Source organism: Lepidochelys kempii, chromosome 6 (genome assembly GCF_965140285.1).
Source record: "Lepidochelys kempii isolate rLepKem1 chromosome 6, rLepKem1.hap1, whole genome shotgun sequence".
NCBI lineage: Eukaryota > Metazoa > Chordata > Testudines > Cheloniidae > Lepidochelys > Lepidochelys kempii.
The window spans coordinates 95,998,286-96,021,122 of record NC_136385.1 but is presented as its reverse complement, the minus strand read 5'-3'; the positions used below and the strand labels follow the sequence as shown (position 1 = coordinate 96,021,122).

At 42.3% G+C, this 22,837-nt stretch overlaps 1 protein-coding gene across 6 annotated transcripts in view; it reads left to right on the top strand.

Annotated features, from left to right (window-relative positions):
• The first annotated feature begins 3,073 nt into the window (after positions 1-3,073).
• CEP128 (centrosomal protein 128) overlaps positions 3,074-22,837 on the top strand; it is a 446,273-nt gene continuing 426,509 nt past the window's right edge. For all 6 annotated transcript variants that reach the window (XR_012159510.1, XM_073349335.1, XM_073349339.2 and 3 more), the window contains exons 1-2: positions 3,074-3,251; positions 21,551-21,711. Coding sequence is in view for 5 of the 6 variants with exons in the window: in XM_073349335.1 (XP_073205436.1) it covers positions 21,565-21,711 (147 nt within the window). In the remaining variant the exon portion in view is untranslated. The remainder of the gene's footprint in view (positions 3,252-21,550; positions 21,712-22,837) is intronic.

Genomic DNA, 22,837 nt, shown 5'->3' with positions numbered 1-22,837 from the left:
AAATAAAAAGACCTCCCTCCTCTCTTTTTTTAATCTTGTGTTTTCTGGTCTTGATTCATGATTTTGGGGTTAGCAACATTGTTAAACACTTAGTATACCCAAAACAAAATAATAAAATTATCAGCTACAAAAGCCACAAAACTACACTGTAAGCACAGTTTTAAGCCTTTCTTGTAACTTCCATTGGAGGTTTCAGAGACCCAGGCTAAGCTTCCTGTAACAATGACTTGGCATTTATACTGATTTCTATCTTCTCTCTTTCAGACTATGCTGTGTATTAGCCGTTGTATCCTGAAACTAGAAATATTTGTACTTGAACTGTTTATTGCACAAATTCATAATTTGAGCGGATACATAACACCTTTTACACTTGGTGTAAAGAGAACCAAGAGATAATTGACTCAGAAGAGGCAAGGTAGGAAGAATTAAAAGATAACTAACAGACTTTCCTGACTAGAATAATAAAAAAACCCAACAGCATTGATTAAGATTTATTTTCCTCTAAAATGTAGTTTGTATATTTTTTGCTGTAAGGTGTGGCCAGTTCTCTGGAATGCCTTGCTGCACATGAGTATTTTGATTCATACCTGCTTCAGGACAGTTGTCTTTGTATGTGACTTTACCAGCTTGCCATGTTTTTAAAGACCACATGAAATTACTTTTAGCAGTCATAGGATTTGAATATTTTTTTGTCTCAATTGAGCTCCAGTGGACATGCGACCTTATAAAATCACCAAACAGTTTAATGCTCTTGTGCTTAATTGACAGTCTCTGAAGTGGCTTGGCAGTCTAGAGTAGCAGAGATCACAGAGAAACAATTAAAAACAAAGACACCCAAAGGACTGATAAAACAAGCAAAAACACCCAACATTCTAAATGAATCAAACATAATTTTTTTTTTTTGCAGTAGTTACTATGTAAACGCAGGATCTTACTGCTTATTTTTGGTCTTCTTCCCTGACTCCCTCCTATTGTTAAGTCCCTTATGGGCTTGTCTACACTACCCGCCGGATCGGCAGGCAGTGATCAATCCAGTAGGGCTTGATTTATTGCGTCTAGTATAAATCGACTGCTGAGCGCTCCCACATCGACTCCGGTACTCCACCAGAACGAGAAGTGCAAGCGGAGTCGACGGGAGAGCGTCAAGACTGTGAAGACACTGCTGTAAGTAGATCTAAGTACGTCGACTTCAGCTACGCTATTTACGTAGCTGAAGTTGCGTATCTTAGATTGACCCTGCGTGGTAGGGTAGATAAGCCTTTACTGTATCTTAAGTTTATGCCCTGACACTTCTGACCACAACAAACTCCATCATAGACACCAGGCACTGTTTTATTGTTGTTCTACATTAACGCCTGTAGGGCACAATCAAGATAGGGACCTTACCGTGTAAGCTGCTCCATAGGGCTTGTCTACAGTACCGTGCGGAGTTGATCTAAGACAGGGATCTCAAACTCAAATCACCACGAGGGCCACATGAGGACTAGTACATTGGCCCAAGGGCTGCATCGCTAACACCTTTTCACAGTGGTGGATTTAGAGTTAGTGGGGCCCTATGCTCAGCTTCATTTTTGGGCCCCCCCCGTGGGGGGAGCATTCTTCTCTCTTCTTCCCCCCCTCGTTTTTCATTCTTTTTTTCTCCCATCTCCTCCTGGGGCTCAGGGCTGGGGGTGCAGGATCTGGGAGGGAGTTAGGGTATGGGAGGAGGCTCAGGGTGGGGATATGGGGTCTGGGAAGGAGTTAGGAACTTAGGGTGTGGGAGGGGGCACAGGGCTGGGGCAGGCAAGGGGTGCGGAGCACTTACCTTGGGCAGCTCCTGTTTGGTGCGGGAGTGGGGGGGGGCGTGCAGGTGGCTCTGTGCAGCGCAACGCCGCCCCCATGGCTGCGATTCTGGAAGCCGCCCCCTGCCAGGCAGGGCCGCCCGGATTGCAGGGGCTTTAGGGGCTGCAAGGCCCTGGACTGCAGCTCTAAAGCCCCTTTTGGAATGCGGCCCTACAAACATGGCTGGAGGACTCCGGAGGAGCAGGAGTGGCCGGAGAGAAGCGGCGGTTTCTCCTTCAAAGCGCTGCTTCTCTCCGGCCGGCTGCACAGCCACCCTGTGCTCCTCCTGAGTCCTCCAGCCCGCGTTTGCGGCGCTCCCGCTACCTCCCCTGAGCACGCTGTGTCCCCGCTCCTCCCCCTCCCTCCTGGAAAGTCCTAAGCACCGCCAAACAGCTGTTTGGACGCGGGCGGAAGAGCTGGGACGCAGCATGCTGGGGGTGGTGGAGGCGGGGGAACTATGGCGGGCTGCAGGAAATAACTCTGCGGGCCGCATGTTTGAAACCCCTGATCTAAGATATGCAACTCCAGCTACATGAATAGTGTAGCTGAAGTTGACGTACTTAGATCTACTTACCCTGGTGTCTTCACTGCAGTAAGTCGACAGCTGACGCTCTCCTGTTGACTCCGCTTGCACTTCTCGTTCCGGTGAAGTACCGGAGTCGCCGGGAGAGCGCTCAGCAATTGATTTATTGCATCTAGACGTGATAAATCGACTGGATCGATCGCTGCCTGCCAATCTGGCTGGTAGTGTAGACAAGCCCATAGACACCACATAAGATATTTTTTTCCTACCTCAAACAGATTACTGACCAGCGCCCTGATCTTGAAAGCACTAACATACATGAGTGATATTATGCAGATGAGTAGTTTGGACTGCTTCCCTGTGTTATAAATGACTCAAGTGCAAAATTGTTTGCAGTTGAAAAATTTATAGAAATTAATCACTAAAACTATAATTAAAAAGAATACTTATTCGCATTTTAATTATTTTAATACTGATTTTACAGTTACACTCCTCCCCCAGGTGTAATGTAGAGTCGCCGTCAGGATCAGGTCTTGCTGAGGATACTGTTCTTACACGTCTCCTCTCATGAATGGCCCTTTAAGCAATGGGTGTGGCCTGAGCCTCAGTGGGGCTTCCGTCGCGGATAGTGGCGCCTCATGCAAGCCCTAGCGGAGCAAGCGCAAGGACTTTTGGGAGTTGTAGTCCACTGAACCTTCTCCTATGATGGCGGCGTCGGAGCCTGAGGACTACATGTCCCACAGTGCTATGCGTCGGGGGCCCTGGCGCCTGAGATGCCGCTCTCTCTCCCTGTGGCAAGGCGGCTAGTTCAAGTTGCCATAGCGGCGAGGTGGGGAGGAAGCTGCGCAGAGTTGGGCGGTTGGAGCCGGCGGGGTGGGGGTGCCCTGATGCTGAGGTCTCTCGCGAGGTGAGGAGGGGGCTCGGCCCCCGTTAGGGGCATGTTGGGCCTGGGTGGCTCTGGAGTAGGACGCGGGGCCGAGTGGTCGGAGCCCAGGGGGGGCTACTGGCGACCACTGTAGGGGCTGGGCCCCGGGAGGGCCTGCGGGGCAGTGCATGGGGGCGATGGCTGTCCGGTGGGGGGCTCTGTGGTGCCTGGAGGGCACTGCCGCCGCTGTGGGGCCGGTGGGACTGTGGGGTGAAGGGGCTGTGCAGCTTGTACAGCTTGTACAAATAGCCCAACTTGATTGTCATGCACATTGTGTAAAGAGTTGTCACTTTGGATGGGCTATCACCAGCAGGAGAGTGAATTTGTGTGGGGGGGTGGAGGGTGAGAAAACCTGGATTTGTGCTGGAAATGGCCCACCTGATGATCACTTTAGATAAGCTATTACCAGCAGGACAGTGGGGTGGGAGGAGGTATTGTTTCATATTCTCTGTGTATATATAAAGTCTGCTGCAGTTTCCACGGTATGCATCCGATGAAGTGAGCTGTAGCTCATGAAAGCTTATGCTCAAATAAATTGGTTAGTCTCTAAGGTGCCACAAGTACTCCTTTTCTTTTTGCGAATACAGACTAACACGGCTGTTACTCTGAAACCTGTACAGAAGAGTGGTACTGCAGTGTTGTGTTTAGAAAGCTGGCCTTGAGCTAGACAGAGGAAACCACAGTTGCCAACTTTCACGTGGTAAATAAGCACCCTGATTTACAATAAGCCAAAAATAAAGCCAATCCCATTTCAAAACAAGGCCAAAACAAGCCAGTCCCTAAAGAACCTCAACCCTCTATGTGACTAGATCTCTCCGGCATGCAGTCTGAGACTGTGGTGGGCCCGCTGTGCACCCCTGCTTGTGCGTCCTGGCCCCTGCTTGCCAGGAGCTGATTTAAAAAAAAAAAATACAAGCCAAAAACTAGCTAATAATCAACTCATAAACCAAAAACCATCCCAATTTCTGCATTTTTTTTCATGGATTTGGCATGCCTGGAGGAAACCTGCTACCCTGGCGTCAAAAGGTGGTGTAGCAGTGTCTGTGTGTTGCGTAATGGAATGAAACTGGGAGAACCCAAACTCTAAGTGTTGACAACAAACTTAGCCTTGGTCAGAGCACACAAATGATAGTATCATCCACTTCTTTGCCCCAACTAAGAGTTTACAATCTCCACAGGAGACAGGAAACCTGAGGATTCCAGAGCTGGGGATTACCTAATTGGTAGGAGCTGGGAGTCCCGGGAATTTCCCTGCTTCACGGCAGACTTCCAAGCCTGACCTGGGCAAGTCACTTAGCTTGTCTGTGCCTGGGTTCCGCATCTGTAGAAATGGGGATGATACTTCCTAATCTCACAGGGGTGTTGTGAGATTAATTACATTAAATATTGTGAAGTGCTTTGAGATCTCGTGATGAAAAGTGCTATATAAGAACCTGATATTATCATTGTTGCTATTAAATGTTATCAATATACTTGTTTCTTGAGGGAATTTGTAGGGTTTCTAAGTGGCACTTGAAACATAGCTACCTCGCATTGTAGTGTAGTGTGGGAATGTGCTCTCTCAGAATAACAATAAAATGTAGTAATCTCGGGTCTCTGCCTTGAAACATGACAAAATGACAGTGAAATGTGGCATTGTCAGGGTGATGGTTCATGCTAATATCCTACCTCCCTGCTTTGAAATTTGTTTCAATATTTGTGAATAAGATAAGGGCTTGAGTGTGTAACCTTGTCAAAAAAGGAACAATACTGATAATACAGTACTGGGGTCTGTTCCACATCAGGGTCAGTCTTAAAACCTGCAGGGACTTCAAACAAGACTAGAGTAGTAAACTGTCAAATGGGGGTGTGTGTATGTGTGTGTGTGTGTCTAGCTTCAAGAAACATCTCCTTGGCAAATATCTCTTCTGGCTTTCATCCTGTTTCAGCATATATTTGTACTTTTAATTACCTTGTATTTTATTTTTCTAAGAATTTCTCCTCATTAGGAGTTGAAATTAAAGACTATCATAACCATATTAAAAATCAGGATGTCAGTTATACAAACACTGAATCTCTCTTAAGCATGAAAGTGCTTGCACTTCCTCTTAGCATGCTTATCTGAATAAAGAGGAAGCTTGAAAGCTATATGAAAATCTAGTAGAAAATTGTTTGTCAGTTGAAATGTTCTCATTCAGTCCTTTTTTGTTTATTTAACACTTTATTTACTAGCCTCCTTTCAGCACTGCAGCCACTGCATTTTTTGAGCAAAACCTTGTGTTGAACAGTTAAAAATAAACCCCTTAACCTTCTATGTGGTAAATCTTCATTTCCTTTGTGCTACTTCTAGGGTTGTTTCTTTTTTCTTGACCTCATTTGGTGGAGACATTTCTTGGAACTTTATATTGTTTTTAGCAAATCAACTTCAGTGCTGTTCAGCATTACTTCTATTTCAGTGTTTAAAAAGGTCAGTAAAAATAACTGTGATCAGAACCATGCTTTTGGAAAAAGCTTCTGTGCCAGTTTAAATATCTGAGTCAAAGAACCCAAAGGTGCCTGTCTTGGGACACTTAGGCAAAGTATGATTTCTGCTCCACACTGTCTGAGTCTCTCCTCCCTTCCCACTCAAGAAGGTACATTGCAAGAGGAAAGTCAGCTGCTATAAGGACTGGCAGGAATCAGGGCACCAAATGTTACTTTTTGTTTAGAAACAATCTTGCTTATAGAAGTTAGAGGTAGAAAAGCTCTTATTTCGAAATTAAAAATTATGCGCACAATATTTTAAAATTATGCAAAATTCTGCATATTTTATTTACCAAAATAATTGAAACTGGCACGATTATATTGTGGTGTTTTGATAATTTATTTCAAAATACCTGTCAGCAAATATGTCTCTAACAATATAGACAACAAACAAGATTCAGGATCTGGTTTTTTGACAAATAGATTCCCTACTAGGCATATTAATACAAAATTTTGAGTAACAATTCATTTAAACTACAATACAGAAATGTAAGCCCTCATGTAAGCCCTGGCTGGGATGATTTAGTTGGGGATTGGTCCTGCTTTGAACAGGGGGTTGGACTAGATGACCTCCCGAGGTCCCTTCCAACCCGGATATTCTATGATCCCTCAGAAGCAGTGCAAAGGCGTGGAGGAGTCAGGGGGTAATGGAGGACCTGAGGGAGAGTGAAGTAATTGTTGGGAGTGAATCTGGTGGTTTGTTGGGTGTGCGTGGGAGAAGTGTGGAAAAGGGGTGTTTTTTAGGGGAAAGGGATTGTTAGGCAGCTGACCTTCTCTGACCTCTAGCCTCTCCCATTCAGTCAAGCACATCTGCACCTATCATCATGTGTCCCTGCATCCCCCTTCTGTCCCATCCCCATGTGTCCTTGCACCCTGACTCAGCCACCCCTCACCCCCATTCTCATGTGGTCCAGCACCACAACTGAGCCACCCTTTGCCCCACCCCATCCCCACATGGCCCTGCACCCCCACTCCCATTTAGCCCTGCCCCAGTCTATCTGCCCCACTAGCCCTTGTGAACTCGGGTCTTTGACACCCCCACCTCCCAGCAGAACTGTGTGCCCCATTCTGTCTGTGTCCTCCCTCTTCCCCCCCACCCCATGCCTCCTCACTTGGCCGCATGGGCAGGGCACTGTGAGGAACGCACCCTCTCCTCTTCCCTATCACTGGCTGCTACTGCCGGTGAACAGGCTGCTCTCTGTTCTGGTGCCACAGCAGCCCCTGGGTGGTGAAAGGTGTAACTTCAGTGCCTCTCCGGCAGAATATATTTTCTACAGAGGGGGAAAAAAATCCGCTGGGGACATGAATTCTGCACTTGTGAAATGGTGCAGAATTCCCACAGGGGTAAGATCTATGAGAGCATACAGTCCATCTCCCTGCTAATACAATGATCGTTCCCTTTTAGTACACTTTTTAGTATTTTGTCCTGCCTCATTTTAAATATTTCAAATTATTGAACTTTTTCCTGTAGCTAGGGAAGCGTGATGTGATTATTCCCTGAGTGCTGACTCCTGACCATAGTCGGGATTCTTTGTCTTTAGCTCAGCGGTGCCCAAACCTTTCCTGTTGCACCCCATCTCCCCTTACAGTAATGAAATCTGTCCACATTCCCCCCCCCTTCCCATTACTGAGCAGTCAAGGCTTCCTCAACTTGGGGTGACGGTGGAGCTGGGGGCAGAACTGGGGATGGGGGAGGAGCTGTGGCTGGGTCCAGACCTGGTCTGGGGGTGCAGCTGGGTGCGAAGCGGAGCTGCAGCTGGGGGCAAAACAGGGCTGGGTGGCACTCCCTCCCCACACTCTGTGGGAGCTGACCCGGGTCCTGCCATGTGCCCCCCCCCCTGAACATTCCTCAGTTTGGGGACCCCAGCTTTAGCTGCTATGTTGTTGATAAACTTAAAGCCTCCCCATAGGGATTGCCATACCAATGGCCTGTCTAGTTCAGGATCCCTTCTCAGATATCTGTCTGTACCAGATACTTCAGTGGAAAATGAAGGAAACATGAAGTGGGCAATTATGGAATAACCTGCCCATGAGGGAAGTTTCTTCCTTTCTCCATCATTTTAGATGTTGGCATATGCCTTGAAGTAAGAAGGCTTATATTCCTTACAAACTTTTTTTGACATTTCTATCTAATGTATCTGTGGATGTTCTCATTAGCCATATGACTATTCGGTTCTCCTTTTTTGAATTGCCTGATATGTTGTGGCAAGAAGTGCCATGCTGGTTTCTTCTACTTATTTAGGCCATGTCTATATGTACAGTGCTGCAGTGGAGCACATGTGGTGAGGATGCTCTGTGCCGACAGGAGCAGCATAAGCTATGTCGGTGTTAGAAGTTCTCCTGCAGATATAGAGCTGTGCACACAAACCCTTATGTCAGTGTAACGTATGTCACTTGGGGGTGGAATATTCACGCTTCTGAATGACATACATTTTGCCATTGAGCTTCCACAAGTATGTGTACACCAGCAGGGTAATCAGACTCCTTGCTAATAGTGTAGTTATAGCCTAAATGAATACTGGAACATAGTTTCTCTTCATCCTCTCCCCACAGTCCCCCTTGAAGGAATGCTGTCAAATGACCTTTAAAATATTTTCTTATTTTCGCTTTGTCTCTTGATTCTTTCCAATCCACCCTGCCCTTAGATGTGCTTAAAATTAGATAGTTGCAAAGTTTTAGAAAAGTCATTTTCCCTAGTGCTGAAGATAAACAATCAGGGCTGCTATTATTTTTGGACCCAAGATATTGGAAATAATGTGGTGGTGGAGAAAGAAGGATGTGGGGCAAGAATTAGGCCCCAGTCCTACGATTGGATCTGCTAACTTGCACCTCTGCAGCCAGGAAAGCTCCACTTAGGTGAAAAGCTAATTTTTTCTGGTTATCTTATAGGATGTTTCTGTTCTGTGTAACAGTCCTTTTGAGCCAAATGGAAAACATGCTTATTTGATCTTGCATTCCCAAATAACATATAGCACTTCATCTTATGTACTAAAAATAATAAAGAAAACAATTCTAATCACATGCATCTCTTTCCCCTCTGGAGGGGAAGAGCGGATAAATTACATGTGGCAAACATGGATCAACTAGGATTTGTATTAAACAGGCAGCTGTCAGATAATGCTCTAAATTTTAGACCTGATCTTTTCACTCTTACCAGCAAGCCCCATCTATTTTTATCACTAGATGCAGAAAAAGCTTGGGGCAGAGTAAATTAGCAGTTCTTAAAAGATACTTTGGATACATTTGGCTTAGGCCCTAAATTTCAAAATTGGATTTCCATCTTATATTCCAAACCATATGCTGCTGTAAGAGTAAAAGGATATCAGAAAAATGCTACTCCTTTAGACGCACACACCAAGGATGCCCATTGTCTCCTCTTCTTTTTGCCAGATTAATGGAGTCATTCATTAAGTTGATAAGAAATAATCCTTGTATAAGGGGAATTACAAAAAGAAACAGGGAACACAAATTAGCCTTCTACAGATGATATTTGTTATGAATCTCTCTCACACTCTACTAGATCAGAAAGAGAAAACCTTAAAATTTGTCAGTGTCAGGATTTAGTATAAACTATGACAAGTGAGACCTCCTGGGTGTAGGTATGGGCTATGATCTACTGAAAGATATAAAAGATAAATACGAACAGAAATGGGTAGCTACTTCAGTAAGATATCTGGCAATCCACATTTCTAACAGATGGCAAAACTTATGCGCTTTTGATTAAAAATATCAAAAGAGATCTGAAAAATCGGTCAAAATATGAATTGCAGCAGTTAAAGTGAATATTTTACTCTCAATTAACTTCCTTTTCCAAACATTCCTGGTTTTAGTCCCTGGGAATTTGCTTAAACCTGGATTTCTTATTTCCCCAAATGAATTTGCCACTAATTTAACAATCCATGATAAACAATCTACTTTATAGAGGCTGTGGCAAAAGGAAGGATTGGCTCTACCAAACATTAAACACTGTTATCAGGCCAGTCAGATCATAAACCTGATGTACTGGATAACACCGACTGGACCGACTCCTGGGGTATCAAGCATAATGCCCCTGAGGCCTGTCAAGGTTCCTTCCCCACTCTGAACTCTAGGGTACAGATGTGGGGACCTGCATGAGAACCCCCTAAGCTTATTTTTACCAGCTTAGGTTAAAACTTCCCCAAGGTACAAACTATTTTACCTTTTGCCCTTGGACTTTATTGCTGCCACCACCAAGCGTCTAACAAATATATTACAGGGAAAGAGCCCGCTTGGAAACGTCTTTCCCCCCAAAATCCTCCCAAACCCTACACCCCCTTTCCTGGGGAAGGCTTGGTAAAAATCCTCACCAATTTGCATAGGTGAACACAGACCCAAACCCTTGGATCTTAAGAACAATGAAGAAGCAATCAGGTTATTAAAAGAATTTTAATTGAAGAAAAAGTAAAAGAATCACCTCTGTAAAATCAGGATGGTAAATACCTTACAGGGTAATCAGATTCAAAACATAGAGAATCCCTCAAGGCAAAACCTTAAGTTACAAAAAGACAAAAAGAACAGAATATACATTCCATTCAGCACAACTTATTTTATCAGCCATTTAAACAGAACAGAATCTAATGCATATCTAACTAGATTACTTACTAAGTTCTAAGACTCCATTCCTTTTCTGTTCTTGGCAAAAAAAAAAAAAGAACCACACAGACAGAGAGAACCTTTGTTTCTCCCCCCTCCAGCTTTGAAAGTATCTTGTCTCCTCATTGGTCAGGTGCCAGTGAGGTTATCCTAGCTTCTTAATCCTTTACAGGTGAAAGGGTTTTTCCTCTGGCCAGGAGGGATTTAAAGGTGTTTACCCTTCCCTTTATATTTATGACAGGGCTGGTTTTGTTCAACATCTTTATTAGTGATCTGGATGATGGGATGAATTGCACCCTCAGCAAGTTTGCAGATGACACTAAGCTGAGAGGAGACGTAGATATGCTGGAGGGTAGGGATAGGGTCCAGAGTGACCTAAACAAATTGGAGGATTGGGCCAAAAGAAATCTGATGAGGTTCAACAAGGACAAGTGCAGAGTCCTGCACTTAGGAAGGAAGAATCCCATGCACCGCTACAGGCTGGGGACCAACTGGCTAAGCAGCAGTTCCGTAGAAAAGGACCTGGGGATTACAGTGGACGAGAAGCTGGATATGAGTCAGTAGTGTGCCCTTGTTGCCAAGAAGGCTAACGGCATATTGGGCTGTATTAGGAGCATTGCCAGCAGATTGGGGGAAGTGATTATTCCCCTCTATTTGGCACTGGTGAGGCCACACTTGGAATATTGTGTCCAGTTTTGATCCCCTCACTACAGAAGGGATGTGGACAAATTGGAGAGAGTCCAGCGGAGGCAACGAAAATGATTAGGGGGCTGGGGCACATGACTTACGAGGAGAGGCTGAGGGAATTGGGCTTATTTAGTCTGCAGAAGAGAAGAGTGAGGGGGGATTTGATAGCAGCCTTCAACTACCTGAAGGAGGGTTCCAAAGAGGATGGAGCTCGGCTGTTCTCAGTGGTGGCATATGACAGAAAAAGAAGCAATGGTCTCAAGTTGCAGTGGGGGAGGTCTAGGTTGGATATTAGGAAACACTGTTTCGCCAGGAGGATGGTGAAGCACTGGAATGGGTTACCTAGGGAGGTGTTGGAATCTCCATCCTTAGAGGTTTTTAAGGTCCGGTTTGACAAAGCCCTGGCTGGGATGATTTAGTTGGTGTTGGTCCTGCTTTGAGCAGGGGGTTGGACTAAATGACCTCCTGAGGTCTCTTCCAATCCAAATCTTCTATGATTCTATGAACACCAAACCCTAATCAGGACTGGCTAGAGATATAATGATGAGCTTGTTCTGCAATCAAAGTACAAACGATTCCCCTGGATAAAGAAATCCTATGGGCCAAAATCAGTATATAGCCACCCTTTTATGAAAACAACAATAGAAACTTGGGGTAGCTTTCTAAATAATTTAAGCTCATACCCCTCATCTCTTGTAACCTCAATAAAAACCTGGAAGTGTTAACATTTGGGAACTTACATAAAAATTCAGCCAACTGTTTAGAGACAATATATTTAGATCAACTGATGAAATACAACTAGCAAAAGATACCAACATTCTAGTGTCTAAATACCTACACTTGAGACTTTTCAACCCATCCCTATGAAAAAGCAAACCTAAGCAGAAAATTGATGCAATTTGAAAAACTACTCACTACCTCCACAAAACACAAAGGTTTACTCCCCATTCTGTACAAAGTAATCTCTGGTTTCAGAGTAACAGCCGTGTTAGTCTGTATCCGCAAAAAGAACAGGAGTACTTGTGGCACCTTAGAGACTAACAAATTTATAAGAGCATAAGCTTTGGTGAGCTACAGCTCACTTCATCGGATGCATAGAATGGAACATATAGTAAGATATACAGATAAGTTGGAGGTTACCATACGAACTGTGAGTGGCTAATTAGTTAAGATGAGCTATTATCAGCAGGAGAAAAAAAACTTCTGTAGTGATAATCAAGATGGCCCATTTAGACAGCTGACAAGAAGGTGTGAGGATACTTAAGGAAATAGATTCAATATGTGTAATGACCCAGCCACTCCCAGTCTCTATTCAAACCCAAGTTAATGGTATTTTACATATTAATTCAAGCTCAGGAGTTTCTCATTGGAGTCTGTTTTTGAAGCTTTTCTGTTGCAAAATTGCCACCCTTAAATCTTTTACTGAGTGGCCACAGAGGTTGAAGTGTTCTCCTACCGGTTTTTGAACGTTATGATTCCTGATGTCAGATTTGTGTCCATTTATTCTTTTGCGTGGAGACTGTCCAGTTTGGCCAATGTAGATGGCAGAGGGGCATTGCTGGCACATGATGACATATATCACATTGGTAGATGTGCAGGTGAACGAGCCCTTGATGGCGTGGCTAATGTGATTAGGTCCTATGATGGTGTCACTTGAATAAATATGTGAACAGAGTTGGCATCGGGCTTTGTTGTAGTCTCTGTTACTTACTAGAAACAACTATGTTCATGAAAAGAAGAAAAATTGCCGTAGGAATAGACACCAAAACCGAGGAATGGGAGAACATATGAAGCAATGGTCCATAATGAACACATTAACAAAATAAAACCTTGTTACCATTTTTTATCAATGGTACCTAGCGTCTCTTTAAATTAAATGAATTTATGGTGCAGGGATGGGTAATTGCTGAAGAAAATGTAATGAAATGGAAGGATTTTTCTATATATGGTGGAAATGCCCCCAAAGTAAGGCATTTTAAAATGCAATTGGAGGCAACATAAAGGAGATAACAGGGTGTCAGCTATCAGATAACCCCTTAGTATTTTTATTAAATTGCCCTGAAAACTCTGCATCTTACAAAAGCAATGGAAAATTGATCATTTATGTACTAGTTCATGCTTTAATTACTATAGCAAGGTGATGGAAGAAGAGTGACTCTGCTAAATCTATTAATGGGGATCAAAAAATCTGGGAAATGCTGGTAATAGAAGAATTAACTCAGTTTTTACAGGGCAGAAGGAAGAAAAGAGAACTACTTAGAAACCTGCCAGAATTTTTTGGAGTTTGCTGGAAGAGGGCATTGCCTGCCACCAAACCTGATGGTTTGAGAAGTTTTTTTGACTACTAAGGAAGGGGAAAAACCCTTTCAAACATAGTAAAAGTTAAACTCAAAATAAAGGCATTAAAATAGGAAGAAGGAGAAAAGCTTAATATTGTATAGAGTTTTGATAGGACAACTGATAAATAGACATCTCAATGTCTGAAAAACAGAAGTTTGGACCTAAATATGAGATGAAAGACTTTAATTGACACTATAAAATGAAAATACAAAAGAGGAAGATGAAGAGTAGAAAAGCATCAACCAATGTATGGGATCAATATCACAAAGTTGAAGAAAATGACTAGTAGCAGGTTTTGTCAGTACAACTTTACAGATTTCTGTAGGCCAATTAAAAACTGCAATACGTGTGTGCATAATACAGTTTACCTCTTAAAATTTGTTTTACAATTTAATAAGATTTGTTATAAAAGAATGGATCTATTAATAAAATAAAAAAGAGAAGAGATTATATGTGGTAGATATAAGCTGTTATGAATTTATATTCTGTAAAATTTTACCATATTTGAATACAGTTGTGAAAAATCAAGTTTGCTGAAACAATACTGACCATGACTTTGTGATCAGTGTAGACTAGGAAATCTTTTTGAGCACTGTGTCAATTAATTGTTATCAAATCCTAAAATTTAATGTTGAATGTGATTTTGTTCTCGTGTATACTAATTGCAAAATTGTGATTAGTATAGTTTTGGTGTTAACAGTTTTCAAACAGTGAAATTTTTGTCGCAGTATGTTTATCCTTCTTTGGAAGGTGCTCAGATACTATGGTAATGGATGTGGTGTATAAAAGCCAAAATAGCACGGGGATTAGTCAATGAATTTTTTCTTCACCTACCAGAGGCAGAGATCGGATTGCCTTGTGACTTTCAGGCTGCATGAAATTGTGGCTCCTCAGGTGGTCATTTGTATTACTTATGACTAACACCAGTCCTGTAAGCAAAGCTATTAATGTGCAGTGCGGTAATTGTAGTATGTGCAGTCTTGATCCTACACCAGTTGATATCAATAGAATAAGATTGAGCCCTGTGTAAGATCTACTTAATTTACAGGATTTGCAGGAAATAACATCGTATGAGCAGATTTTTAAAAATACCTTTCTGCAAAAATTATTTGTGGGTTTTTACTCAGACTACTTTGGGTGGAATCCAGGGCTTAAAGACTATACACCTTTTAAGGTAAGTATATTTTCCAGGTTAACTTGACACATGCAGTATCTCTTGGTTAACTGTGTGCACACACTGGACAGACTTGCATTCAGCTGTCTTGAAGGCTTGTTATGAAGCTTACAGTGATTAGAGATTTGTTTTTAAATATATTATATGGTAGTGACCATAACCTACTCAGAAGAGACTAACCTTTCATGGTGGGAGAGAATTCATTCTTGTTGCTTTCTCCATCTAAGCCTCAACAGTATTGTGACCACTGTGCTACATGTTATAGATCATGCTAAGATTTTATCATGGTTACTTTTAGAAAAAGTCATGAACAGGTCATGGGCAATAAACAAAAATTCATGGAGTCTGTGACCTGTCTGTTACTTTGCTAAAAATAACCAGAGGGCAGGGTTAGATGGGGGAAAGAATGGAGTCCCATGGAGGGGGGGCCTAAGAGGCCGAGCCCCCTGCCGTGGTGAGGGACGCAGCCCATACTTCAGTGGCTGCAGAGGGGCACGCGGCCACGGGGGGCACATAGCCCCCACTTCAAAGCTGGCCCAGCTTCGTGACATGGGTTCGCGGCCCTGACTGTAGCAGGGCAGGGGCACACGGCTCTGGGAAGCCAGAAAAGGGGCGCATGGCTCCCGGTGCAGCCACTGGGCTGAGGTGCGTGACCCCAGCTGCAGCCCCTAGTGGAAGCCACGGGCTGGGGCGCATGACCCCGGCTAAAGCCCTCGGCAAGCCTGGGATGCTGTTGGGCTGGGGCGCATGGCCCCTGCCAAATCTCCATCAAGCCCAGGACTCGGGACACTGTGGGGCTGGGTTATGTGGCCCTGGCTGCAGTTCCCGCCAAGCCTGTGGGGCTGGGGCGCACGGACCCTGCCAATCCTGGGACATGGTGGGGCTGGGGTGCGCGGCCCCGGCTGCAGCCTGTAGTGGAAGTTGCGGGGCTGAGGCACAGGGCCCCAGCTGCAGCCCCTGCCAAGCCTGCGGGGAAGGGGTGCATGGACCCTGCCAAGCCCGGCATGCTGCGGGGCTAGGGCACATGGACCTGGCTACAGCCCCTGGCAGAAGCCGTGGGGCTGAGGCTCAGGGCCCCAGCTGCAGTCCTCACCAAGGCTGGGAAGCCATGGGGCTGAGGCACACAGGCCTGGCGGCAGTGCCCAGCGGAAGCCACAGTTCTGGGGTTGAGGGGTCCTGGTTCCAGCCAGCCCCAGCAGGGCAGGGGCACACAGACCTGCCTCCTCCTCATGAAGCCCCAGAAGTCACGGAGGTCCAATAATGTCACGGAATCCGTGACTGCCCTGACCTCTGTGACTAAATCGTAGCCTTAGTTATAGATTTTTTTTTTTATGTGCCTTTAATTTATTGATATCAGGTATTGCTTTAAGTCTCTTTTTTTCCTTTTTTCCCTCCATCACACTAGGTTCTTCCCTTGACCCTCTGTTTTTGGTACTGTATTTTTGCACTTTTTTGCTTCCGGTTATGCCTGCAGATTGCTTCCAAGCATTGAACAGTGGTGAAGGGCTAAGAAGGCACACTTGATTTTTTTCCCAGCAACACTGAGGAAGTATGTCTATTCGCATCCGGAGATGGGCTACTTAATTTTTTGTGCCTCAGTTTCCCCACCTGTAAAATCATCATGGCTATCTTGCTTGGCTTAATTACTGTTTTTAAAGTGCTTTGACGTGCTTGGATGAAAGATGCTGTGGAAGTACAGTGTGTTATCAGTCTCCTCCAAAAGATGTTTAGTTTTCACTGTACTTGGAAGAAGAAGAATCCTTCATGTGCCTCTTGCTTAGCAAAATATGGTCGTACTGGGCCAGCCTTGTAAAATGACTTTTGTCGTTAATAGTGACCTTAAGAGTATTAAGTACAGAAGAATCCCTTTAAAGCCAAAATCAACAAAATTATTTAATTGACGTTATTAGTTTGGAGCTGTTTGTTAGTTGGAGATAGAAAGTCACAGCATTCAAAGACCCTAAGGGTATCTCTACAGTGCAATTAATAAGCTGTGACTGGCCCGTGTCAGCTGACTCAGGCTTCTGGGATTTGGGCTAAAGGGCTGTTTAATTGCAGTGTAGACATTCAGGCTCACATAAATACATTTTGCAAGCTGGATCTGGCCCATGGGCCAAATATTTGTTTGAAATCCCTGTCATAAGTGGCTAGAATGGCTCTTTTCAGGGAAAGATCTTTGTACTCATTTGTGCCCCGGTCCTGCAAGATGCTCCATGTGAGTGCAGATGTCTGCCTGTGCAGAGCGCAATTCAGGATTGTGTCCTAACTCTCCATTGTTATTTCTTCCCTTTATTTTTGAAAAGGTATTTAACTGTAATTTCATGGATGGGGTATGAATTAAACTAATTATTGCAACACTCAATGCGTGGATGAGATGATGGTATAGGGAGGAGAGGTTTAGATTTATTAGGAACTGGGGAAACTTTTGGGGAAGGGGGAGCCTGTACAGGAAGGATGGGTTCCACTTAAACAAAAATGGAGCCAGATTGCTGGCACTTAAAATTAAAAAGGTCATACAGCAGTTTTTAAACTAAGGGCTGTGGGAAAGCCGACAGGTGCAGAGGAGCATGTAATACCAGGGTACAAAATATATCTGAAGGGCAGAATAGGTCGTGTTGGTGGGGGAGTGGTACTATATGTGAAAGAAAGCATAGAATCTAATGAAGTAAAAATCTTAAATGAACCAAACTGTACCATAGAATCTCTATGGATAGTAATTCCATGCTCTAATAATAAGAATATAGCAGTAGGGATATATTACCGACCACCTGATCAGGATGGCGATAGTGACTGTAAAAAGAAAAGGAGTACTTGTGGCACCTTAGAGACTAACCAATTTATTTGAGCATGAGCTTTCGTGACTGTGAAATACTCAGGGAGATTAGAGGCTATAAAAATAAAATACTAATGGGAGATTTCAACAGTCCCCATATTGCCTGGGTACGTGTCACCTCAGGACGGGATGCAGAGATAAAGTTTCTTGACACCTTAAATGACTGCTTCTTGAAGCAGTTAGTCCTGGAACCCACAAGAGGAGAGGCAATTCTTGATTTAGTCCTATGTGGAACAAAGGTCTGGTCTAAGAGGTGAATATAGCTGGACTGCTTGGTAATAGTGACAAAATATAATTAAATTTGACATCCCTGTGGCGGGGAAAACACCACAGCAGCCCAACACTGTAGCATTTCATTTCAGAAAGGGGGACTACACTAAAATGAGGAAGTTAGTGAAACAGAAATTAAAAGGTATAGTACCAAAAGTGAAATCCCTGCAAGCTGCATAGAAACTTAAATGCATATCCGAAATTAAAATACATAGTAAGAGAACCAAAAAAGTGCCACCGTGGCTAAATAACAAAGTAAAAGAAGCAGTGAGAGACAAAAAGGCATCCTTTAAAAAGTGGAAGTTAAATCCTTGTGAGGAAAATAAAAAGGAGCATAAATTCTGGCAAATGAAGATTGTAAAAATATAATTAGGAAGACCAAAAAAGAATTTGAAGAACAGCTAGCCAAAGACTCAAAAGTAATAGCAAATATTTTTTTAAGTACATCAGAAGCAGGAATCCTGCTAAACAACCAGTGGGGCCACTGGACGATCGAGAAGCTAAAGGCGTACTCAAGGATGACAAGGCCATTGCGGAGAAACTAAATGAATTCTCTGCATTAGTCTTCATGGCTGAGGATTTGAGGGAGATTCCTAAACTTGAGCCATTCTTTTTAGGTGACAAATCTGAGGAACTGTCCTGGATTGAGTTGTCATTAGAGCAGGTTTTGGAATAAAATGATAAACTAAACAGTAATAAGTCATCAGGACCAGATGGTACTCACTGAAGAGTTCTGAAGGAACTCAAATGTGAAACTGCAGATCTACTAACTAGGAGTAGGTAGGTAGTCTGTAGCCTATCATTTAAATCAGCTTCTGTACCAAATGACTGGGGGATAGCTAACGTGATACCAATGTTTAAAAAGGGTTCCAGAGGTGATCCTGGCAATTACAGACTGGTAAGCCTGATTTCAGTACCGGCCAAACTATTTGAAACCATAGTAAAGAACAAAATTGTCAGACACATAGATGAACATAATTTGTTGGGGAAATCATGCCTCCTACTCCACTAAAATTCTTTGAGGGGGTCAACGAGCATGTGCACAAGGGGGATCCGGTGGGATTGAACTCACAACCCTGGGTTTAGCAGGCCAATATTCAAACCATTGAGCTATCCCTCCACCCCCTTATGTTGTTAACATTCAGTTATCAAAAATACTTTCAATAATAGTCTCAAAAATTTAGGTCCCAGTCTTATGAGGTTCTGGGAACTTCCTGGGAAGTTGGTAAGAAATGAGTGTTCAGTACCTCTTAGGATTGGTTCTTATTTTGTTTCTACTGACTATTTTTTCTACATTTCAATGACACACCTCTTCCCCCTACCCAGCCTACTTAAAGTATGTTACAGTAGAAAATATTGGATTAAGGGTACTCCGCTTACGTACACAGAAATGGCTTTCAGTATATGATGTGGTGAATTTTGCCTCTCAGGATGGGAGAAGAGATGTATGTTGTTTAATTTATAATGGTATATAAATTTATAAGATTTTAAGTACAGCATTACCATATATTATAATTATTTTATTTTTTAAACCTTAAATAAAGGTGGGCATGAGCTGAAAGCTGCTTTTTTTAAATACCTGAACGTTCCCAAAGCTTGGATCTGGGAATCTGGTTTGGGGCTGGGCCGGCTAATAAGACAACATAATATAAACATTCATCTTCTGTAAATCAAAAAACTTTGCAAAGAATCCATGTAGAGAGAAATTAGAAGGATTCTGTGCATTTATGGAAGCAGTGTTTAGTATTTAGACCTATAGACTGAGAGTCAGAAGACCTGAGTTATACTCCCAGTTCTGCCACAGATTCATTATGTGACCTTTGACAAATTCTAGATTTCATTCCTGCCTTCTCAGTTTCTGCATGTATGAAATGGGGATTTATGGCTCTGTAGGAAAACCTTGGATTAAAGCTGCTGTATAAGTGCAAAATATTATCATTGGTTTTAGTAAAGCTCTTAGGCTGCTAATGTATTGCAGTTATGGAGTTAAAAAGAAGACCTTCTGAAAAGTCAGGGAGTTTGCTTGCATTAATGTATCTAGTAGTTATCACATTATTCCAAAATATTGCTATATCAGTTCTTTGTCTTCTAAAACAATGTAGATTACATGATTGACTGCTACGATGTACACAATTCTTCAACAACAGTGTTATTTTTATAAACACTATTTTTATAATCCAAAACTATGCTAGGTGCTTCACAGAAAATGTGGAAAGACACGCTTCCTGCCCAAAAGAGTGTGTAATATGAATTTAAGATGTGTAAACAGTAGTGTGGCATAAAGTGAGGAAAAACAAGATTTATAGTAGTGGTGATACTCAGTTTAAGTATATGTATATTTTAGTAGTTCAATAAAAATACATAGGGAGGGAGAAATGTGAATATAATTTAATCATTAGCCATAAACATCAAGGAAAAGATTATTCATTTTAGTTAGATTAATATAAAGGGAAGAGAGAGAGTAGGAGGCAGCCTGGAAAAAAGATGAGGTCTTCATTGAAGAAGTGGACAAAGAGGTCGTCAAAGCTGGAGGAGAAAAGTGATAGATGGGTTGATGACATAAATGGTTTTAAAAGACATTAGATATAGTAGAAGTTGCATGTACCACATTGAGAATTTATCATGAAGATGATGTCTGAATAGAAAGACTTTAAAAAAAACTATGTTGCATATTTGATATGAGGAGTCTGAAAAGATATGTCTAATGAAAATTAAATAAAGCAAAAATATTAAAATAACTCTAAAGCTTCTTTTATCTGAAGGTCTCAAAGTACTTTACCACGACTAATTAAAACTTGCAACACACTGCTTGACAGATCAGACTGAAAATTGAGGCATAGGACTTGTCTAAGTGACTTAGCAAGTGACTTGTCCAAAGTTCGTGGAAAGATGGGAAGAGAACAGAGATGTCCTGACTCCAGTAATCTGCTTCCACTAATAGAAGTTAACACTTCTCTAGATTAAACAAAAAATACTAAATATGAGTTCATGCCTCATTGAAAATTTTTGAAATCTATTTCAAGGCTGTTCTGCCTAAGAAATGCTACTTTTTCCTATATATTTTTTTCTGTCGCTTCCTTCTTAAAAATTCTTTCTCGTGATAGCTGCATTTAAAAATATATTTGTTTTGAGTCTTCTTCTCTACCTATGATCACCTGAACTCCTAATTCCTCCTTTGTGGTGTTATAATTTTGTTGCTGTAGTGACAATTATGTTAGGTTTCAGAGTAACAGCAGTGTTAGTCTGTATTCGCAAAAAGAAAAAGAGTACTTGTGGCACCTTAGAGGCTAACCAATTTATTTGAGCATAAGCTTTTGTGAGCTACAGCTCACTTCATCAGGATTATGACTTCATGTTAATCTGAAGCAGGTGAACTTGTAAGAAACAGAGATCTTGGATTTTATGTCAACTTCTATATTTAATATAGAAAGAATCTCCTTCCCACTACATCTGTTCACCTCTTCCTATAAAGAGAGAAAATAGAGGCAAAACTATTTCTATATAGAATGTTTTTCATGAGGCATCAGTTGCTTCTTTAAAGTTCTTGCGTGTATCTATAGTGCAGAGAAATGTATACTGTGTTGCATCTTAAACTATTTTCATGTGCCTGTTTTTCTTTAGTTGTTTCAGCTGGTTTATGCTTCCAGAGTTGTCAGCATTCACTGTAATAGTCATCTTCCTTCACATTATTACAATCAAAAACCCTGATTCATCATAGTTTGCACACTTCTTAATCACCACTCTGAAAAATATATATTTGTGGGCAAATAGAGATGTTCAAGTTTGTTCATATTTCAATGACTAGATTTTATAATATAAGTGTGGTTACATTCAGATCTGTCCTTTTTCCCTGTTCCCCAGATTTTAATACATCAATGGCAGATTCATCCAGTGATTCAGAGAACTTTCTTCGTGGTCGTGTAGGAAGGCGGGGCCCTCTAAGAGCCACTCACAGCAGAGCCCGAAACCATGGTGCTGGAGATGTTACAGAGAAGATCCATACCTTAGCAAGCACTTTACAGGTTGTTAGAAAATGATCAGATGCTGTGCAAACAGATAAGTTATGTTTGTTAAAAGAAAGTGCCCAATATTCTGAATGAGGTGGTCTAAAGTGCTTTGGTAATGGGAAATATTACTTGCCATTTACAAACTGTAAAAAGTATTTGGGAAATAAAGCATGACATGTCTGTGTTTACAGTGAGTATTTTACTGCTATTTCTGACAGCAACATGGAAGCATGATAAAATATTGTTAGAAATGACTCATTTAAAACATTGAAAGGTCTGATAATGTCTCATTCAGTTACAAAGTTGGCAAAATGTGAACAGAGCAATCCTTTTTTTTTTAATTAATTGGAGAATTCCAACAGGATACATTAGGTCTTTGGGGCAGCGACTGTCATTTTGTTCTGTGTTTGTACATTGCCTAGCACAATGGGGTCCTGTGAATCCTAGGTGTTATCACAATATAAATAAAAAATAAATAATTACAGATGGGTGTGAAGACAAAGATCCCTTCCCCACAGATCTGATAATCTGAATAGATACTGTTCAGATGAAGGATCATGGACAGACCAGAGTGCAAAAGAGAGTGCATGTCACTTGTTTGGATGACTTTTTGGGGCAGTGGCTTCTCTGTGGGCAAAAGTAATTCGGTACAGTTGGCATTGTGGGGTTCCATGTTTTATGTATCCCTGACTCCAGCTCAAACTTGCTCAGTTTGCAAGTTAAGACTGCTTTCCAGCTGACAGCCCTGCAGATTCAAGCTGGGTTCTTTCCTTCTTTATGCATCCATCACCAGCAATAAAAATGAGGGTGCAAGTTGGCCTGCCCTGCAGTATCTTTGCTACTGGTGATGTGTGAGAAGGAGAGAACCCACGGTGAGTCTGCGGAGTTGTAACTTTAGAAAAGAAAAATTTTAAATTGAAAACAGAGTAAACTTGAGCTGGAATAAGTGAGATACAACACTGCAGTTTTAATTCTGAGCTGAAGAAGGATCTTGATTTAGATGCACTGTGTTCATCATTTTGATTAATGAATTAAGACTCAATATTTTGGTGTGAAGTATGTATTGTCCTCATTTTGCAGATGAGGGAACTGAGGCATTGAGAGTGAAGTGAATCCCAGCACTGAATAGAATCCAGATCTC